At 40.8% G+C, this 20981-nt stretch overlaps 1 protein-coding gene across 7 annotated transcripts in view; it reads left to right on the top strand.

Annotated features, from left to right (window-relative positions):
• INO80D (INO80 complex subunit D) overlaps positions 1–20981 on the top strand; it is a 43985-nt gene that overhangs the window by 11842 nt on the left and 11162 nt on the right. For all 7 annotated transcript variants that reach the window (XR_008204629.1, XM_052674696.1, XM_052674698.1 and 4 more), the window contains 8 exons: positions 2793–3541; positions 6664–6772; positions 12158–12382; positions 14392–14501; positions 16227–16360; positions 17717–17934; positions 18230–18387; positions 19347–20539. Coding sequence is in view for 6 of the 7 variants with exons in the window: in XM_052674696.1 (XP_052530656.1) it covers positions 2793–3541; positions 6664–6772; positions 12158–12382; positions 14392–14501; positions 16227–16360; positions 17717–17934; positions 18230–18387; positions 19347–20515 (2872 nt within the window). In the remaining variant the exon portion in view is untranslated. The remainder of the gene's footprint in view (positions 1–2792; positions 3542–6663; positions 6773–12157; positions 12383–14391; positions 14502–16226; positions 16361–17716; positions 17935–18229; positions 18388–19346; positions 20540–20981) is intronic.

Raw genomic sequence — 20981 nt, 5'->3', positions numbered from 1 at the left:
AATTTTCTTCTTTCACGAATCTGTAAATAATGTGCAAGCAACTCTCCAGTTTAGTTAGTTATTCCTTTAAATAAGTGACTAAACCCAATAGAAACCTGGGAGGTACTGGGAAGCAGGATGCAGCTGTAGGTAGAAAACCTGGCTTTCTGGGTTCCTGCCTTTCCCATGATGTGGGAAGCTGCCTAAAGCCTGCGCAGCCTGTCACCTTTCTGAGCTGTGTGTCGTGGTAGCTTTAATAGATATCAACCCGCTGCTCTTACTGTGCATGTTGACTGCATTAGTCCTCACCTGTAGCAGAATAAGTGCCTTTAGTGCTGAATAAGGAAGGGGAAAGAAACTAGATTAGGTACTCAGCGTGATACTGGAAGCTGAGAATAACTCACAAGGTTTTGGAAATGACAAGCTGGGCCACTGAGACAGACACTCCAGCACTGGCTGCGTGCAGGGCCAGTTTGGCACTCCTGGCATCATGCTCAGGGCCATGCAAAAGGCACGGTGCTGCTTCCAGGTGCCTGTCCTCCTAGTAGCCTGCCTCTGTGGAGCATGATCTGCTTCCCTGGCCTTGTCTCTGATCTGAAAAACCTCCTGCTCAGCTTGGCTGGCCCTTGGTTGGTTCCAGCAGAGCCACTTACCGCCTGCTCCTGGCTCTGCAGTATGGACTTTCCTCCCTGCAGGTTCCAGGACAGCTTGGTAGCTGGCCCTGTCTCAGACTGGCCCATACTGATGTAGGTTGTCAGCTGTAGGTTTGTGTCAAGAGGAGATGTCTGTGTAAGATACTGCTGGCTTTTGCTGATTAAGCATGGTCAGTTGTAAGAATCACAGTTTTATTCTCTGTTGTGTAAAACAGAGAGGAGAGTTAAACATGCAAAACACTTAGCAGCCTAAAACTCAGAGAGAAGCCTACTACCTTTCCATAGGTTTATTTACTTTTTCTATATTTGGCTTTCTCTTTCCTTTCCAGTTTCACCTCCTTGCTCCTGCACAAGCACAAGGTGGCAATATAAGTTCTGAACAGTAAAAGGGAAGCATTCAAACTGAGCAAAGCTCTCATTTTTATGGTATTAAGGGAAAAAAAACCCATTGTGTTTGTCTTGTCTGTTTGTGGTTTTTATTCTGTCATACTGAAAGTGCTGTCCTAACTGATCTCAGTCTTGTTCAAACAAAATGCTAAGAAAGTGCTTAATTTTAATTACACGAATAATGCTATTGACTTTAAGGGAAGCTTTGCTGAGCCCTCATTATAGAATTCAATTTTTGGAAGTGCATCTCTCAGTATGAATTTACAGAATTGTAGTCTGTTCCAATAAGGACTTAAGCTTGTCTCATTTATTTATTACTTTTGACTTAATGTAATGAGGAAATTATTTAGACAGTAATATGTAGCAATGCTTTTCAGCCTTTTTTGATTTGTAAAATCCTTACGGGTGTGGACCCTTCAAGGCATTACCTATATGCAGATTGTTAATATAGGCATTTACATTTATGCCATTTATGGACCATTGAGAAAACATCGCATATTGCTTTCTTTAGGGACAGGGTGACAAACTGAAGGCTGCTAAACTGAAGTATTCAACATTGCAGGGTTGACTTGGCTTTTTTTGTTGTTTTTTTTTTCCTCACAAAGACCAGCAATCATTTCATTTTTATTTTTTTGTTCCACAAAACTTAATTTTCTCAGGTTATGTCCCTTACAGGATGCTCTGTTCTACTCTTATCATACTGATAAGACTTTAAAGAATACTTTCATGGGTATTTCCTTATCTTGTCCAAAAATACCATGACATAGACATCACTCTTTTATCGTATCTTTGTTTTCATCTGTAAGCTGCGATTGTAGATGGGATCTGCAAAGGACAGAAGCCTCATAACTGGGGCATTCCACAGAGACAGGAAGTCCTGCCTTTATGAGAGCAGGAAAATGTAGGATTGTGATTCCTATATCTCCATTGCCTGTTTGTTTTAAACAGACAGAAATTAATTGTTTACTTCTTAGTATGCTATCTACACCTATAAATTGCAACTCTTTTATATTAGAACTTGAAACCTGTATATATATATATATATATATATATATATATATATATATATATATATTCTTGGCACTGTGTTTTCCAGAAACACAGAATTTCTTTTACGCTAGATTTTTATTTGAAGAGCACTCCACTAATTCTTTGGCTACAAATTTTTTATGTTAAATTACTAAAACAGAGCTTAAATATGAAGCTTTTTTTTTTTTTTTTTTTTTCATAAAGTGCAAATACTCACCCATCTTGGAAAGTATCTCCAGTGAGATTGTCCCCATGATACACCATTCCCTACTAAATGGGATTCTTAACAATGATGTGTGTGTTGATGAAAGCCCTAATACCAGGGGAAGAACAGCCAAATGAAGGAAGTAGTCATTTGTGTAATCTTTTCTGGGAGCTTTTGAAATGGTTTTGTATGATCAGTTAAGGTCTTAAGTTCTTTCTTACTCTTTTATGTATCAGTCCATTTATTTTGTTCGCTTTGGGTTTTGATTATTTACCCTACTAGAATGTAAATACTTTGAATATATTGTGAGAGTCTCCTGTGAATAGGAAAGTGACATTGTCACTTGGAAAAGTTTGTTATAGGTTGGGAACATCACAATTATCTGTTGTGTTAGGAGTTGTTTATGATTTATGTAAAATCTCCTGTGTTTTGATCTGATTTCTCAAGTTGTGTGTAGGTTTCCACTTGGTGAGGTCTGTTTTCTTCAGGTTTTACTTGCAAGAACTGAATTAGGAACTAGCTGCTTTTACTTTTCATAGGTACTGCAACAGCCATCTGCAGGTACTTGGCTTTATACCGAAAAAAGAGAGGAAGAAAAAGAATGATCCCATAGAGGAGGTAAAGGTCAGGCACCAGATGGATACTATGGCCCTCAGTTTGACGATGCCCACCCTGGCCTTGAAGATGCCCAATGGACTGGACGGGATGTCCCTCTCCCCTCCTGGGGCTAGGCTTCCTCTCCACTACCTGGAGGCAGAACTAGAAGACCCCTTTGCTTTCAACGAGGAGGATGATGACCTAAAGAAAGGGGCAACGGTGAGGAAAAAGTTGCAGAGCAAGTTGGCTCAAAACCGGCAGCGCCAGAGAGAGACAGAGATTTTAAAAGTTCGCCAAGAGCACTTTAGCCCCCTCCCTGCACCTTTGCAGCAGCAGCCTCTGCAGCAGCAGCACTCCCATCTGCCACCTTCATCAGCTTTGTTAAAGCCAACAGGGCTACCGCAGGGCATAGTCTGCAAGTCACCTCAACCTCCGAACACCAGCCTACCAATGCAGGGAGTGGCACCCACCACACACACTATAGCACAAGCCCGGCAGTTGTCTAACAAGAGACCTCTGCCTCTCCTGCCACCTGCTAGGGCTCCCGTCACGGACCCTCCAAGGACTGATCGGGTCCTAATGAAAGCCACAGCCTTTTCTCCGCACTCGTCCTGCATGAGCCGGCTACAGAGACTGGTGAAACTGTGCACTCGAAAACAGCAGCTGGACACTGATCTGTTTCCACATCTAGGTGGGTAGATAATAAATGCCTTGCCTCTTCTTTTCTTATCCTGAAACCAGAACACCAAAGAGGAATGTCCTCCTAGCTCTGTCCTGCTTTCATGTGTGGTCTGTATGAAATAAACCTGCACTAGGTGATGACTGTCTTTTTGTTAGCCGCATTCTCTGCTGAGGGATGCCTGGATCTGTTACACACGGTTAGTGGCACTTTAGCTGTTCATTCTTGTTAGTGGCCCATTAATCATTTGAGAAATCAAACTGAGGTATAGAAAGCATTGCTTCACAACGTATGCATTGTATAGAAGATTTGCAGCCTGCTTAGTAAAGGGCCATTGGAGACTAGACAAAGTCTAGTCTGTGACAAGTGCAGGTTACAAAATAAGTGCAAGTAAAAGTTGGGATATTTGGCCCATCATTCAGTGCAGATCCAAATTTATGGTTGACTTGGCTAGGAGAGTTGGAAAACAACGGAGTTTTTCTAGACTGGATCCAGTTGTGTACAGAACATGGCTCAACAAAAGAGGAGTATCGTTGTGTAGTAGTATATATACTACTGTATATATACTGTAGTAGTATATATGTTAGTAACTTTATATTGGTAGTTGGAGAGATGGGGTCTTATCTGTATGAAATAGTTTCTTCCTTCCTTATTATCTAGAAGCTGTGATAATCAGTTATTGCTTGCAAAAATTTAAGTAAAAATAACCAGCTTGCTGCTATAGCAGAAGTGCTCTATGAAGCTTCAAAAAAGGCAGCTAACCTAGGGTTAATTTGTCTGATGATGAATACAGACTCAGGTACACCTGGCTTTCCTTGACATGTCCCTCATACTCCAAAATTACCGTGCTTTTCTGCTTAGTTTTAGACTGTGCTTTCCTAACAAGTAAAATACTGACAGGAATTACAGGAACAGAGGTCAGTATGTGATATTAGAATAGGAATGCCATTCATGATGATTCTGTTTTTAGGACTTCAAATAAATCTGGAAGTACTTATGTGAACATCTTACTTAATTGCAAACATCTGTAATTTTTGCTGTTTCAATTAACCTTTTTTTAATTTGCAGTTAAGATCTGCCCTTTGGCACTCACGGGATAGCTTGACTATTTGTTCAAAGATAATTAGCATCCCATAACATTCTCTAAAGGACATTGTTCTTCAGAAATGTTGTTTGATGATCCTGCATATAACGCAGGTCTTCTGAAGAATGGCAGCTCTGTAGGCACTTCCATGTGTCACAAACTCAAATAACCTCTGTTCCGAGATGCCGTAGAAAGATCGCTTTCTGTGTTTCATGTTTTACTTTCTCATATGGTGTTTGAATTGAAGGAAATACAGTTTCCTAAAAAAAGTGCATAGTAGGAAATGGATTGGACCTACCAATGTAGGGTTAAGCAAATGCTATACTAAAATAAAATAAAATGTAAAAATGGTGTACGCACTCGAAACATTTCACATTTGGCAAATAACAGAATTGACACACAAAACACATTGGAGTGGAAAATGAAGTTGTTGTTTATTCAGAATATGCCTTGATATTAAGGACTAGTTTGGAAAATTTTAGGATTTGTGTTTATTGATGAAGTAGCACTACAGATGGTGGTGCAGAACCCTTAAAGAGAGAAACTCAGTTTTATATGTGTACGTGCTATTAGCAGCATGTAATTGGTTGTTGGTATAGCTGCAGTCTTCAGTGTGAGTGCAGCTGAGTCTGGGTTAGATTTTATCTCTTTGTTTCTTCATTGCCCATTGAAAGTGAAAACAACCCAAACTCTGTCTTTATTTTTAAACTTTGGGTAATTTGTTACTTGGTATCCATTGCACTCAGTCTTTATCTCCTGGTGAGGTTATATTCCCCTTACTGTATGGAAGGGGGGAGTGTAGAAAACATAGACAGTGTAATTCTGGCATTTTCTCAAATGTATTAAGTTGTCTTAATTTAGTTCATATACATATCTTAAAAGATAGGAACCAAGAAAATATTTTCAGGATGCTGAAGGTGCTGAAGAACAGGGTTTCTAATCTTTCCGTTAGGAATGTCAGTTCTGAATGATAGAGGGGCTCCTGATGACTGTGTTCCAAATGACATGTGCCTGTATCTCAGAATGTAGGTGATCAAGTACTGAGGTCTTTCCCAAACTGAAAGCATCTGACTTCAGAACTATCTCAGATAGAGCTGTGTAGTTTCTTTTCAGTAAAAATAAAATGTTCTTTAATTCTGTCCAAACTGCTGTGCCACTTTCAAGGAGCGCATGAGGAAATGAAAAATCAGTGACAGTGGCTTGTAAATGTGGCTGCAGGATTTTTATCCCACCTGCTGCAAGGGATTGAAAGAATTTTACTGGATGTGGGTGAGAGAGTAGGCAAAATTGCAAAAGATGCCCCAGCTAATGTTTTCCACCTGAGCATATCACAGGGAAACCAATAACAGGGTCCATCAGTTTGACTAACAGAGGCTGTTGATGCATACAATTTGTTGAACCTACTATATTATCATTAAGGAAAAGCATGCTCCATTTTAAAAGTGCACAAGTATTTACATTTTTTGTGGCTCTGTTTTCCTGCTAATATATGCATTTGGCAGGCAATTACAAAGACTGAGCAGCAGAGCATCCTGTGTAGCTGTGTATCTGTCTCTACCCATGCTGCTCTGTCTCGCAGTTTTCCCACTCTCTGGGTGTTTTGGCACAGAGCATTGGTCAGAACATAAGCAGAAATGAAAGTGGTTTATTTAGATCATATAGATTTAGAAGTTACCAGGCTGTAAGTTCTTTGTGGCAGTGATTTCATTGTTACCTTATGTTACCTCCATGTGCGTGGTGGAAAAGCTGTAACATTTTCTGTAGGTAAGAAAGCTGGTGTCTTCACTTTCACTGCTTGTGGATAAAGAGTCCAGGAAGAATTTTAAAAGGAAAACTCAAATTTGAAATAAATCTGTGCATGCTGTTTGCACAGTATAATGAAGATGCTAATGTAAGTTTGCATTCTAATTGAGAATGTTATATATTTAATCAAACATAATTTTGCTTGCAAGCTGTGCTACACGTTTGTCTTTTCTGCCACAGGTTGTTCAGAGACCTGTGGGAGGCAGGTCCACTTTTCACCCAGCTTTCATGTTTTCAATACCCATAGGGCTGGATTGGTCTGAAGACAGTGGAGAGGAGTTGGAGGATTCAGAGCAAACCTCCCCTTACCAGGTCGCGTGGTCTGTCCGAGAAACCCTCGGCTTTGAAAGACATGAGTGAGTATGATTCATCAGTGTTCATGCTGGCCTTGGTGTAGTAAATCATTTAAATATGAAATTTACTTCAGTGGAGTCATTGGGCCTTTATGAGTTTTGCTGAAACGAAGGATTTTTTGAACTCGTTTGTAAAGAGCTATTAAACAGTGTTCTGCCTTCAGCCCCAGCTTTCACTTAAAGTGGACACCTCTGTACAGTCTGCTGTGAGAAGGATGCATCAGGAAAGAATTTAAGCTTATTAGCCTAAATTTAGTTGGGTTTAGTGATGTTTATTCATGAACTTGTGTGTCTTGCTGGATGGAGAGATTTCCTGACTTGTAACCAAAGGAGAAAGGAATTGTTTTTGGTTTCTTGTCTTCCCTACTGTTTGTGAATAAGCTTGTTAGTAAACTTACTGCATTTTACTTGTTAATTGTAATGGTAATTGTGCAGGATTTTGTTTTAATGTGTGTTTTTTTTTTTCAAAGGGCATGTTATTTCTTTTAGTAAGTAAGAAGTGAATAAACTGTTGTTAAATACTGGGGAGCACTGAAAGGAGGAAGGGGATGTGTCTGAGCAGGTGTCAGCTGTTGGTGCAGAAAAGCCAGTACTGGTCTCATTATTCTGCTAAACCATGAATCTGGACTTACACCAGGATATCATTAATACACATCCTTATTAACATAAGTTGTAAGGTGCAAAGTTGAAGCAAAGCATCTCAAGTGTGTTGCTGTAAAGAAACTGTTAACAAAAGGAAATTGGGTCTCAATAATGTCTGACTGTAGTTTCTGTAAAGATGTTCTCTTCCAGTAAGTTAATGGATTGCTTGATACTACAGCTTTCTCCCATTTATTTATTCTTTCAATATCCCAGTTAAGTAGCATTTAGCGTCATCTCATTGTTAAATGGAAATTCTGAGACTTGTCCAAGCTTCTATCTGTCCCTGAAGCATGTCTGCACAGTGAGCAACAGAGCTGTTATCAGGACAGGCAGCAACATACCAAGTACTGAGAGCCCTTAGTGAGTCGAAGCCTAATCACAGGGTAGATTTTTACTTTTTAAGAAGAAAGGAGTTTTGAAACTATGAAAGACCATTGTTTTTAGGGCATTGAAAGTCAGAGAGTAAACTTTCACAAGCTTTAGTTCTACTTAAAAGGTGACTTCTGAACCAAAATGTTCTGGGAGAACATGAAGCAACATTCAGTTCATCTTTTAAATCACACGTAATGTTCAAAGCAGATATATCTATCAAATGACTCCCATATGCTCATCTCTCTTTGACATTTGAACTACTTCTTCCTTAGATCCCTGGTGCTTTTTTTTTCCATAACTTTTAAAGGTCATCCGTGTGTATTTTGTCTTGTATTTGTCTTAACTTCCTTTGAATTTTTCCTCATCATTTCTCATATTGATACCTTTTCTTGACATCTTTCTGATCTGTTCTACCATTTTATGCATTTGAATTAAACAGTTTATTAACTGATCATGATGGATACATTTTTGTGTAGTACTGGCTGCTTTTGTACTTCAGTCAGTCTGCCCAGCGTTGGCTGCTTCTCAGCAGCTTTCCTGATTTAGTTTATTCATAAACATTGACACGTGCACTTGCTGTCAGCCTGCTAAAACTTTATTTCTGTTCTGCAACCTTCTGTAGAGGTTTTCTCTACATGAAATGTTTTTCTGGGAAATAGCTTCTGAGCACTTGGACATTTTTGCACTTTGGTCTGTCGGCTGCTGAAGACAAATAAGTTCAAACAGTTTCTTGGGTGATTTGATTGGTCAAAATGATGGCATTTTGCCACTGTATTGCTGGCAGTTCAGTCTGATAGCTCCTGATTTGGTCAGCTTCCTGAGCTCTGAGCTTTGATTAAAAAAAAAAAAAAGCAGGAAAGCAGTGGAAATAGTTTTCCAAAGCCATCAAGTTCCAAAAGCATATGCCTAAAACTATGGGAATTTGCTTACTTTTCTTTCTAGTTAAGCTGGTCAAATTAAAGCCATTCTCTCTCTCTTTTTCATTTGTGCTTGAGCACACACATTAACTATAACCCTCAAACAAATTGCTTCTTTACCTTCTTCTAAATACACTTGAGACTGATCTTCTCAAAGTCTTCAATGCAGTTCCTTTGGGAGATCCCTCCAAATATTTCTCTTAGCTTCTGCAGGAAATGTCATTTAACTTTGAAAGTATTGTTTTTGTCTATTTTGTTAGTTTAGAATATTTCTTGAAGATACGTTCCTATAGTAAGTTAATTGTATGTGCAATTAATATGGTAAAATATTCCATGCAGATGGTTAGATGAGTGTGACTGTTTGAGTTATGGGAAAAGTTATACAACTGTAATTGCTATTTGATGTGTTCCCTTAATGCCAGTACATAGTATCTAGAAGTATACTTTTGGAGAAGTATTTCAGGACCCTAAAAGCACCTACTCACAGAAATAATTAAGGTGGATTTCAACAATATGTCACTTCATTGGTTATTACGTAATTCAGTACAAGCCAAAGGCAGTCATCATAGCACGCCTATTTCCATCTGACTCCTCTGAAGACAGCAGCAGGAATGCTTTTCAGAGCAGATGCGTAGAAGAAAGTGCTACCTGCTCACAGGTTGTTTTGTTTTTTTTGCTCTCCCTTTTTACTGCCTTTGTTTTCTTCATGAAGTCAGTGGTAATTCCCTTGATGACTATGCATGACAGCCCTACAGGGAAGGGTTGGGAAGAAGCTCTTTGGATGATTTATTAGATGGCTTGCATGCATTTTCAGAATTCTTTTGAAAATCATAATGCCACACATTAAATTCTGCTTCAAAAGTTTTAAATGTGGCATAAGAAAACAGACGAAGCAGAGGGTGATAAAGTTATCTATGAAGGGACAAAAGTAAAAAGCATCTTTCAGTTTTGATGCTTGCCTATGTTTTATTGAAAAAGAAAAAAAAAAAAAAGAGGATGTCATTGTGCTGTGCTTAGGTCTCACAGAAATATGTATGGTTAATCTAGCTGGCTGGGAAATAGCTTCCGAGTAGGTTTTTTAGAAACTGCCTTGAAATAAACCCTTGTTAATTGCAGGAATGACTTCTTTCTATGTCTTATATATGTGTCGTCATCTTGTTTTATAAAGTGATCTCATAAATTTCAATTCAAAATGTATTAAAATACTATGACTTTTTTCTGTCTATTTGAATGAAAGGCAAGCTCAAGTTCTCCAATCTAGAGACATTTGCTTTGAAAAAGTCTCTTTCCTCCAGAAAGACCTTTTTTTCTAAGGAATATTCTTTACTTAATGCTGAATTAACTTTTGTAACCATATTTAAAATTAATATGTATGCACATTTGTTTAAGTGATTTGTCCCAGAGCAGATAAAGCAATATTTCAGACCCCAGGCTGATCTATGTGTAACCGATTCCATCCATATATTTGCTTTCTTCTAATAAATTAGGATGAAAATCTGTGTAGAGTATCGTAGAATCATGGAATAGCCTGGATTGAAAAGGACCACAATGATTGTCTAGCTACAACCCCCTTGCTGTGTGCAGGGTCACCAACCTCTAGATCAGGCTGCCCAGAGAACCACATCCAGCCTGGCCTTGAACGCCTTCAGGGATGCGGCATCCACAACTTCCTTGGGCAGCCTGTGCTCCAGCACATTATTTTTTCTAATCAGGTTGTTTGTTTGTTTGTTTGTTTGTTTGTTTGTTTCAGTAGGCATTCTTTTCTGTGGATGCTTATAAGTGAATTTTTTTTTCATCTTCAGTGTGAAAATATTTTAGACGTTACATACGTTAAACACCTTTAACAAGCTGCATGTGCCGCATAGCGGTTAATTGCAGTGGTTAGTTGCGTGCAATTTACATTTTTTGAAAGTAGTCTGTTATCTGTCTTAATGGGCAGAATTTGTAGTATGGTTGAATTGACATAAACCTCTAAAAAATGTGTATTAGGAACCAGTGTGTGCTTGTGTGGAGTTTCTGTGGGCAGTTCTTGTGACGATGCCTTTTGGAAAGTCTCTTAAATTTAGCCTGTGTGCAGATGGAATAAGATTTTCCACAAAAGAAAGTGGATTTTAGTCATACTGCCTTAGAGGAACAGCTGTTCTGCTCACTTTTCTGGATCTTTGTGTAGTAACTATCCTGACCGATATCTTGCATTCTTCTGCTATCAGCAGTTGAGCTCTGCTTTGCCAGGCACAGGTTTGGATGTTGGTTCCTTCAGTCTCATCGACCAAGCTCTACTGCCAGAGCATTGAGGGGATGGGATTGATTTCAGTTGTTTGGATTTCTTTTCTCTCAAATGGGGAAGCTGACAAAAAGTTCCTTGGTTCTGTAAGGGAAAGCTTAAAGGAAAAACTGAACAAGGTCTTCTTTGCTTAGATTCAGTTCGCTCTGTTGCTCTGGGAGCAAAACCATCCTTCTGCAAAGTGGTGCCTGGTGTGTAGGACTACTTGGTATCACCAGGGACCCTGTTGTTCCCAAAGATAAGTTCATTGCTTTGTGATTTTATTTATTTATTTAACTTCAGAATTAAACATGCATTTCTCCTGCATGCGTAGCGTTGCAGCAAGGGAGAGCAGCGCTGTCTTAAAATCTCCTTACAAAGTAGCCACTGGTACTTACTTCCCCTTGCTCCCTTTTTAAAAATCCTCTCAGAATTGGTGCAGTTATGAGGAGGTGGCCTGTGTTACCCTACGGTGTTCATGCAGCTAACTGTGATGAAACTGGGATATCAGTCCAGGCTTATCTGTGAGAGCTGCAGGGTTGGGTTTGCGTGTTAAAAGTCAAGGGACACACTGTGGGTATTTCTTAGTAAGAAGAGTGGAATAAGTCCTTTCCTGCTGTGGGCATGGCATTGGTATATGTCTAGTGCAAGAGGCAGGGAACATGAACAGCTAGCTGGTTTAGGAGGAAAAACACCACTTGGCAAAGTAAGGGAAATTGGAAAAGGTCAGCAGTTTTGGTACTTGTTAGAATTTGACCATCTTCTCCACATGACCTTTCTTCAATAAATTTCCACTGAGTAGCTCCCCACCCTAGTCTTCACCATTAATTGCACTTTGATTTAAGAGTTTGTCTCATTTGCTGAGACATTTACAGTAAATAAAGGTTAACAGTATAGATTTTTTTTTTTGAACAGCAGGCTCCAGACATTTAAATGTGTCAGAGTTGATGATAAATTGATGTAATCTCTAATAATGACATGCTAAGAAGGGTAAGTACCTTTAGAATTCAAACAGGTTCTTGTTCTTACCCTTTTCTCAAGCAAACCTGCTTGTTTGCAGCCTTTGGATGTCTGTGGGGCTAGAAGATGGAGGCCAACTTAACAATTCTATGAAATAGATGTGTTAAAGTTCCTTTAAAAAAAAAGAAATCGCTTAAAGCCTCTTTGTATTTATTTCTTTTTTCTTGCCTCCAGGTCCGATGATGACAATGCGGATGACAGGAGTTCCAGGGTGACCAGACTTTGCACTTACTTTCAGCAGAAATACAAGCACCTCTGCCGCCTGGAGCGGGCAGAATCTCGTCAGAAGAAATGCCGGCACACGCTCCGGAAAGCCTTGCTGCAGGCGGCCAGCAGAGAGCCAGAGCGTGCCGGGCAACTGATCCAGGAACTCCGCAGAGCGACCTGTGCTCGTAGCAGGTGAGAGCTTCACCTGCAGTAACCCATGACTGGGGCAGGGTGAAGGTGGGCAGGGTTTCTAGCAGCTGAAGCTGAAATGCTGAACTCTGAAACTGGTAGGCATGCTCACAGCATAGCAGCCGTGGCATGAAAATGCTGCCATCAGGGTAAAATAATCATGGCATTTTCTATTAAAAGAGGCATTTTTCAGCTTTGTGTTCTAAAACGTGGATTGCTTGTTCAGAGGTAGCTGGATTCTTTAATATCTTAAGAGAACTTAGTGGCCCACTAAAATTTATTCTTGCTGATGAATGTATGCATTTTGTCTGTCTCCAAATATCTGGCACTTTGCTAAGCCCAGTTCTGCAGAAAGTGTTGAGTTTGGTCTGCAGTTTACTGCTTCAATTCATTTTTTTTTTTCCTGCTTTTTTAAACTCCCCTCCCCTCCAGCCTTTACCACTTTTTAATTCTCTTCCCAGATAATCAAACTTATGTTCATGCTTTTTATTAGATTTAACTCAATCTAGCATTAAATGAAACTCGGTAACAAAAATCTTCTAACAGCTCTGAAGGTTACCTTCAGTGGGAATTTTTTCTAGGTAATGTCAACATCCCTCCAGCTCTTGGCGTACTGAGAGTTGGTTGATTTGTGTTGTGTAGAGACTGAGTAAGTCTGAACCCTTGGGTACCCCCAGTTCCCTTTGATTTCTTGATTTTGCTTTACAGGGTGTGTTACTGTGGGTTTGGGGAGAGCTGGTATGAGAGACAGGCCAGGTATCAAGAGTGTATTCTGATGATTAGATGCTCTTGTTCCTGGCCAGTGGGCTGTGGTTCTTGGCAGTGGGAGGGCTTATTGCTGGGGAGGTGGAGTGATGCTGGAATAACTTCTCAAAAGTGTAATATAGAGGTATACGACTCGTTTATGAAGACACATAAATGTCTCCGAACTTCAGCTACAGCAAAACCCTTGCCAGAACTGACAAACTCTTTCTGGGTTTTTTGCTACTGAGGCCTTTCATTACATGAAAGATTAAATTGTTCTCAGAAGACTAGTGTAACCAGGTATGCCTGTCATCACTGCTCTAGTTAAATTAGGTAACTGCAGATTTTTCATTTACAAAATCTTTCATGGGTAGTATCGCTAACTAAAACTTTGCTCAGTCAAAGTGCAGTTGATGACAGTAATGGATGAAGGCAAGCAGTCAGGCTACAGACAGCTTTTTGTCAACCTAGAAAACAACGTGTACAGAGGTGAAATTCAGCCCTGGAACCTCCAGCTTTTATCTACGTGAAGGTGACAAATGCCTTGAGAGCAGGCTAACACCGAGTGAGCTGTGTAACACTTGCAGTACTCATCCACACTGCTGTCTGGTTGCCTGCTTGCAGCTCAGGCTCAAAGCACCGAGGCTGTGCTGAGGAAGCACTCTGGGGACCTGCTGGTGGATTGGGCTGTAGCACGTTGATGACGGAGAGCTTTTACCCATGTTGAGCACGCTCAGGCTCTGCCACTCCAGAGCTCAGTCTGTCTGAGCACATGCTTGCATGTAAGCTCTGGGGATGCTCGGCATGTTTTGATTTGTGAACAGGCTTGAAAATGCACTTGACTGCCCGTGTGGGCATACCCAATACTTTGTATTCTGAAAGTTGACTTCATTTTAAGGATCACCAATGATGACACTCACTTATTGCTGTTCAGGGCTCTGTTGCAGGGTGTAGTAATATTTACATAGTAACAGCACCAGAGCACCTCTCTTTACAATGAAGGCCCCATCAAATTAATAACAATCCTGTTAATACAGTCATACCTTCACCTTTCATTGACATCTATTCTGTATCCACCTTTCATTGACATCTATTCTGTATCCCTGTTTAGAGTGTGGTAGTAGATGTGCACCCATCTGGATCATGACACACACACATGTGATCTACAGTGTTTCATCCTGCTGTGCCACAGTCAGTGGAATGGTTGTGGTAAGTTAATACCTGAGACTGAGTTTTGGACTCCAAACTCTTTTATGCTTTTGTTTCAGCGCAAGCCACGCCAGGCAGAGAGATGCAGAACCAACAGCCTGTAGTGGGACTTCGAAGGGAGAACCATGCACTAACAAGGCCCTTCCATTCACCAGGCATTGTTTTCAGCGTATCCTTTTAACTGTTTAGAAGTGGAAGCTTTCCTGCTTTAGAGTTGTTCGTTGACAAAGATGTTGTCACAAAGTAATGAGTGTTTGTTAGTGTCTTGTCAGCTGTATTGCTTTTAGTTTTTCCTTGTGGGTCTGCAGGCAATGAAGATAAATGGTTTGTTACTGATACCTTTCGTAGTCACATTGTTTTACTCCCGTAAGCTATGTCTAGTGGGTATAAAAAATCTGTATGAAAATGATCTTTTTTCATGGATAAAATGGTACAAAACACGTGGCCCTCAATCTCATAGCTTTCATATAATTCTTGGTAGATTCAAGTAGGCTGCCTACCTATGAAAGGTTTGTAGAAACAAATTTTCACATGTGGTTGAAAAAGATGACGAATGCAGTGACTGGGGAAGGTGGAAATCTGTTATTTTGCATTGCTGAAGAAACAGAAGAGAGGGAGTCAGAAAGTCCAAATTCTAAATGAGGAAGAACTCCCAGTGCAGAGAATTTCAAGCAACATCTGGAAAGATGTAAAGAGTTTATGCGTGAAGCTCATAGAGAGGAGGAAGCTTACTAGATGTGAGGTTTAATTCTGAACACTATAAACAAGCAGACCTCTGACCTGGAATACTTAAGAATTCTGCAGTCTTGGTATTTTTATAGGTGAAGACGTAGAGCTTTTGTAGGTGAAATTCCTTCTATTGAAGGTTTTGGTATTTTAAGAGACTAGCGTGTCTCTATTCCAGTTGCTAGCAGATGGTGCACCTTTTCAGTTGTTTGGTTTGGCTGTGTTTTGGATCTTCCATGTGACTCAGAATTCTATTTTATTTTTCTTTAAGTGGTTTTGTTTGTGGGTGTATATAGAGTGGTCAAGAATAGTAATTTTTGCATTTCTACCTGTTTTGTTTATACTTTCTTCTCACTGGAAACCTGAAACAAGCAGTCTGCAATCGAGATTGCCTTCTGCAGTTTGTTTTTCCCATTTTCTTTTTCTTTTCCTTTTGCATTTTAGCATTTTAGTATTTTTTTGAGCACACCTAATGATCTTGAGGGTAGAACAAACTGAAAACTATTCAAGACCGAAGGAGTATTTCTACTGTTGCTGGAAAAAGCCGCAATGAAATACCTGTTTGATTTGCTTTAAGACTAGAAACATTTTCACCTCTGCAGGGAATTTTTCTGAAGGAAATATCAGTGAGCTTACGTTTAGATTTACTTGACCTTTGTGTCTGATTACACATCTTTTTTTCAGGGGAGCAGGAAGGATCTTGAAACTTCTTTGTCTGAGTTGTACAGATAAATGCCAAGAATGTACCTCAAAAGATTGAATTAAGAAATAGTCTTTCTTTAATGTTTCAGTATGGATTGTCATTAGTCTGTAAGGAAATAGTCGTGTTGACTACGCTGCTTCAACTGGTACTATTGATCTATTGATTAAGAATCCAGGAAAAGACTTCTTTTTGCTAAGAACTCATTAGTGAAATAGCTGCTTCCATAAAACTATCTCAATATATAATAAAATCATTAAAGATTCTGCATGAATGCACTTTTTCACTTTAAAACTTGGGTTTGAGCCTTACCTAGCTTTGAACTTGAATAACAAAGTTAAGATACTCATTAAAAGTAGCATCCGTGGACAGATAAAGTTGAAGGCTCTGATCTTTACCAGATGGATAAATCAAAGGGCGTTTCTCCATCATTGCCTTGTGTGTTATTCCTGATTCAGAAATGCGCAGATATCTTACTGAACCGTTCTCAGCAGCTCTTCTCAAGTTGCACAGCCAAGTTTGCAGATGGTCAGCAGTGCTCTGTGCCAGTTTTTGACATTACACATCAGACACCTCTGTGCGAAGAACATGCCAAAAAAATGGTGAGTACAAAACCATAATTATTTCTTTGTACTGAGTAAACACTTGCTTGATAACTGGAGAATTCACAAACTTAAGAGCTCATTGCCTTTTACTTTCTTAAGAAAGTAAAAGATTCCTGATTAGTGTAAAGTATGCTGTAGAAATCTTTTAGATTCTTTTGATGATGTAACAAAGTGCACATGAGAATATCCTCCTCTCCTGTATCAAGAAATAAAAAAGTCTTTGTTAGAGATCCTGTGGCCATTTTATTTGGACTCACTCCTGGCCCTTGGTTCTGAATGTACTATGAGTTGTGGTATGGACAGAGCACTGCTTTTCAAACAACCTTGCTACGCAGCATCCCAGGCATTTTCTAGAGGAAGTGTAGATAGCAATTAAGCAATTACAAGCGTAATGATTTTGCTACTTAATTTACCTTTCAGTGACTAAAGAAGCTGTCTTTAATCCCCTTCAGGGATCTTTGCATCCCAGAGGAAAAGCAGTGGCCTACAACACAGTGAGAGAAGGCACAAATAGAGATGGTGTCCTCTACTCTCCCTTTATGCCTTCAATCTTCCAGAACAAAACTTCTCAGATCATGTGCACCCACTACTGTCTTGCCCTTTCTTCAAGGCAGTACGCATAAAACTGCTGGTTCTGTTTTGTTCTGTTGTTGGAGTCTGTTGTTTTTCTTGTGTTTTTTTTTTTTTTTTTTGCCCCCTCTCTCTAAGAATTCTGAAATACTGAGTTTTCTAGGTTAAAATGTGATGGTTTCTGCTAAACAAACAGGTTTGTATGGGATGTTTTCCCTTTTCCCAGCTAGTCTTTACTGTGTCTGTCACTATTTAGTTCTGCAGCAGATAAAATCCTCTGCCATTCCCAGCATAATGGTAACTGAGAATTGAAAAATATTTGCTTTATTTTGTAAATGGCCACTGGGTTACTCTTAGAAAGCAGTGAAGCCATAGTTACTCAACCATACTCTTTACAAATCCCTAGTCCTAGAGTGCTGTCTCTTTTATACGGAAGAGGACAGTTGAGGATGCTGTCTGCAGCTGCTACACTCCATTATTACCACCTTACCAAAGCATTCACAGGAATGCTACCAAAAGAACAGTTTTGCAGAGATTTAGGATTTGTTACGATGGTTTTGTTAAATTACACTATACAGCCTCTTCTATTTACCATACCCCAAACTTTGGTGTCTGTGATTTTTTTGCCAGAGAGGGAAGAAACAGCTTAATATTTGTGTCTTGCCTGGGTTTAAGTTAGTGGTCTCTCTTGCATGACATACGAACGTAATGAGGGGAAAGAAAGGCAAGAAAAGTAATATTTGTTCTTTATTTGCTTCTGCTGCTATTGTTTTGTTCCCAAAGGACAACTTCTTGAGGGGGGACAGCTCCCGTAAAGTTCAGCACCAGCAGCAGAGGAAACCCAGGAAAAAAACAAAGCCACCCGCACTTACCAAAAAACACAAGAAGAAGAGAAGGCGAGGCCCACGCCGGCCCCAGAAACCAATTCCTCCTGCAGTGCCCCAAGGGAACCTCACCATGCCTGCCAGTGTCTCACTGCCAGTAGAGATGCCCCATATACGGTTAGTGGCAGCCTTGTCCCACCCTGCTCTCTGCTATCTTGAATGTTGTAAATAAGTACTGTAGAAAGGTGTGATGTTGCTGTGCTGCCAGCATCTGGAGCAGGAAGATGCTTCTGGAGAAATTACATCTCCATGTGACTGTTGGGGAAAAAAAACAACTGAACTTAGAGTCAGTAATTTTAGAACTGAGCAAATACTGAATTTGATGGATAAAGTGTGAGGAAATGTCCATTCATAGTTGTTGTCTGAAGGAATCAAAGTCAAACACTGGGGACTAACGGTTCTTTCTGTCCAGGAGCCCCTCCACCCCAGAGCTGAGTGCCGATGAGCTGCCTGATGATATCGCCAATGAAATCACAGACATTCCACATGACTTGGAATTGAATCAGGAAGACTTCTCTGATGTCCTGCCACGGCTGCCCGATGACTTGCAAGATTTTGATTTCTTTGAAGGTACCGTTTTATTTTATTCTATGCTAGTGTGAAGGCAGTCAGTGAATTACAAAAACAAGTATTTCTGAAGCATGCGTTTTGAGGGGCTGCTTGCTTTCTCAGAGAGGCAGTAACTTCTAGACAAGGGAGAATACGTCTTCCCTATTGTTTGTGAGCTCTGAAGTAAAGCAGCCTTTGAGAAGGCTGGTGTGTATAGATGAATGCTTGCTCTTATAATTACTGCTCTGTAAATCCTAATTGGTTTAGCTTTTTAATAATTCATTTTGCATTTTTATTGCCTGTCAGTGTTGCAGTTTAATCAAGCATAATCTTAGTAATGGCATCTTTCTGCCATTGAGTGGGGCTGAAATCACGTTCAATGTTGGTCTTTGATAAAAGGAGAGGAGAGTGAAAATAAGATCTTTAAATACGTTTTTGAAACTAGCTTTTGATCAGCCTGAATTTCTGGATTCTGTAGCTTGGTAACTATCACAGGTAACAAAGAAATAAGAACAGCTTGGAGCTGTGTGGAATATGTGATTTCTTTGCTCATTTTCTGACCAGATATGATATCAGTGTATGCACTTCAGTAGAAATTAGCTTAAATTGTACTGATTGTATAAATTTTAGGCTGTAATGCAGTAAGCAGAAAGGAATTTGTAGACAATTTGAATTTGTTTTATTGCAGCACTGATGAAAATCTTGCTTAAGCGTTTTTGCTTTAAATCCAGTGAGAGTGGGGGGCACCTTATACTACAAGTTGAAGAGGAGGAAGGGAGAAGGAATTTCACAGGAGAGGAACGTTTTAGTTTCCAGTTTTTCTTACGCTGCTTTTGTAGTCAACACTGGTGAAGAAAGGTTTCTCTGTACCACAAGCCATTCTGGAAGCTTATACACTGCTGTTCTGTACCCCTACATCCTTCGAGTGCTGGGGGCTGCCTGAGATGAGTGCTTAACTTCTGATGTCCCTGTTTCTGCAGGTAAAAATGGAGATCTCCTTCCAACAACAGAAGAGGCTGAAGAACTGGAACGGGCCCTACAGGCTGTAACTTCTCTTGAGTGCCTGAGTACCATTGGAGTACTTACACAGACAGATGGTGTGCCAGTTCAGGAGCTGTCAGATAGAGGGATAGGGGTGTTCTCTACAGGTGCTGGAGCTCCAGGAATGCAGTCCTTGAGTCGAGAGGTTAACACGGATCTGGGGGAGCTGTTGAATGGGCGTATAGTACATGATAACTTCTCCAGTCTGGAGCTGGATGAGAACTTGCTCCGCTCTGCTACCTTGTCCAACCCACCTACGCCCCTGGCAGGGCAGATCCAGGGGCAATTCTCAGCCCCAGCCAACGTCGGCCTTACTTCTGCCACTCTGATAAGCCAGAGTGGCCTTGGGGAGAGAGCCTTCCCAGGACAGTTTCATGGACTTCACGATGGCAGCCATGCCTCCCAGAGGCCCCACCCTGCCCAGCTGCTGAGCAAGGCAGATGACCTGATCACCTCACGACAGCAATACAGCAGTGACCATTCACACTCCTCACCCCATGGAAGCCATTATGATAGCGAGCATGTGCCGTCTCCCTACAGTGACCATATCACATCCCCTCACACCGCATCCTTTTCTGGTGATAACCTGGCAGCTACCTTCTCAGCAGAGATGCCCATGATGGCACAGCACTTGCTCCCAACTCAGCTGGACGTGCCACTTAGCGGGGTGGTCAACCCCAGAACTCATTGGGGAAATCTTCCTGTCAATCTTGGGGACCCCTCTCCGTTTAGCAACCTTCTTGGTGCAGATGGACATCTCCTGTCCACCTCCCTGTCCACACCACCTACCACCTCGCACTCAGAGACCACACAGCCTGCCTTCGCCACTGTGACCCCCAACAGCTCCAGTGTGCTTCCGGGGTTGCCGCAGACCAGTTTTAGTGGCATGGGTCCTGCCTCCGCTGAACTCATGGCCTCCACCTCCCCTAAACAACAGCTCCCTCAGTTCAGCGCAGCTTTTGGGCACCAGCTGAGTTCCCACAGTGGCATCCCCAAGGACCTGCAGCCCAGCCACAGCTCCATAGCTCCTCCCACAGGCTTTGCAGTGACCGGTGCCACCGCTACCAGTACCAATAACGCATCTGCGCCCTTCACCACCTCCAGCTGAGCTTGTCTGCCTGGCTCTGTGCAGGTAGATGGGGGACCTGTGTTTTCTTTCTTTTCTTCCTTTATTTTTTTTTTCTGTCCTCTCCTTTCCCTCCAAGCCCCCCCCCCCCCCTTTTTTTTTCTTAATTTTTTTAAACGAAAGGGTTAAAAAGAAAACCCCAGCTTCAGTACTGACCAGGGTTAGCCCTCTGTGAACCTTGCTGTAGCGTTCACATGTGCTTGTTACGCACTGGTGCTCATTTAGTGCAGGCGGGTTCACTGTTCCCCAGTAATTCCTTAAGGATACAGCACAGTTACTGGATGTAATTGATCTTAGCAGTAAGACCTAGCAATGGGAAGATACCTCAGATTACGGATGCATGTTACTGATTCCTAGGGTTTGGATCAGTGCTTGCCATCCCATTAGCATCTGGTAGAAAGTTTTCCAGTGGGCAGAAGTCTTTTTATTATTATTATTATTTTTTATT

This window comes from Tympanuchus pallidicinctus, unplaced genomic scaffold, assembly GCF_026119805.1.
Source record: "Tympanuchus pallidicinctus isolate F22 unplaced genomic scaffold, pur_lepc_1.0 scaffold15, whole genome shotgun sequence".
Lineage (NCBI taxonomy): Eukaryota > Metazoa > Chordata > Aves > Galliformes > Phasianidae > Tympanuchus > Tympanuchus pallidicinctus.
Note: the sequence above shows the minus strand (reverse complement) of the source record. Positions and strands in the feature narration are given on the sequence as shown.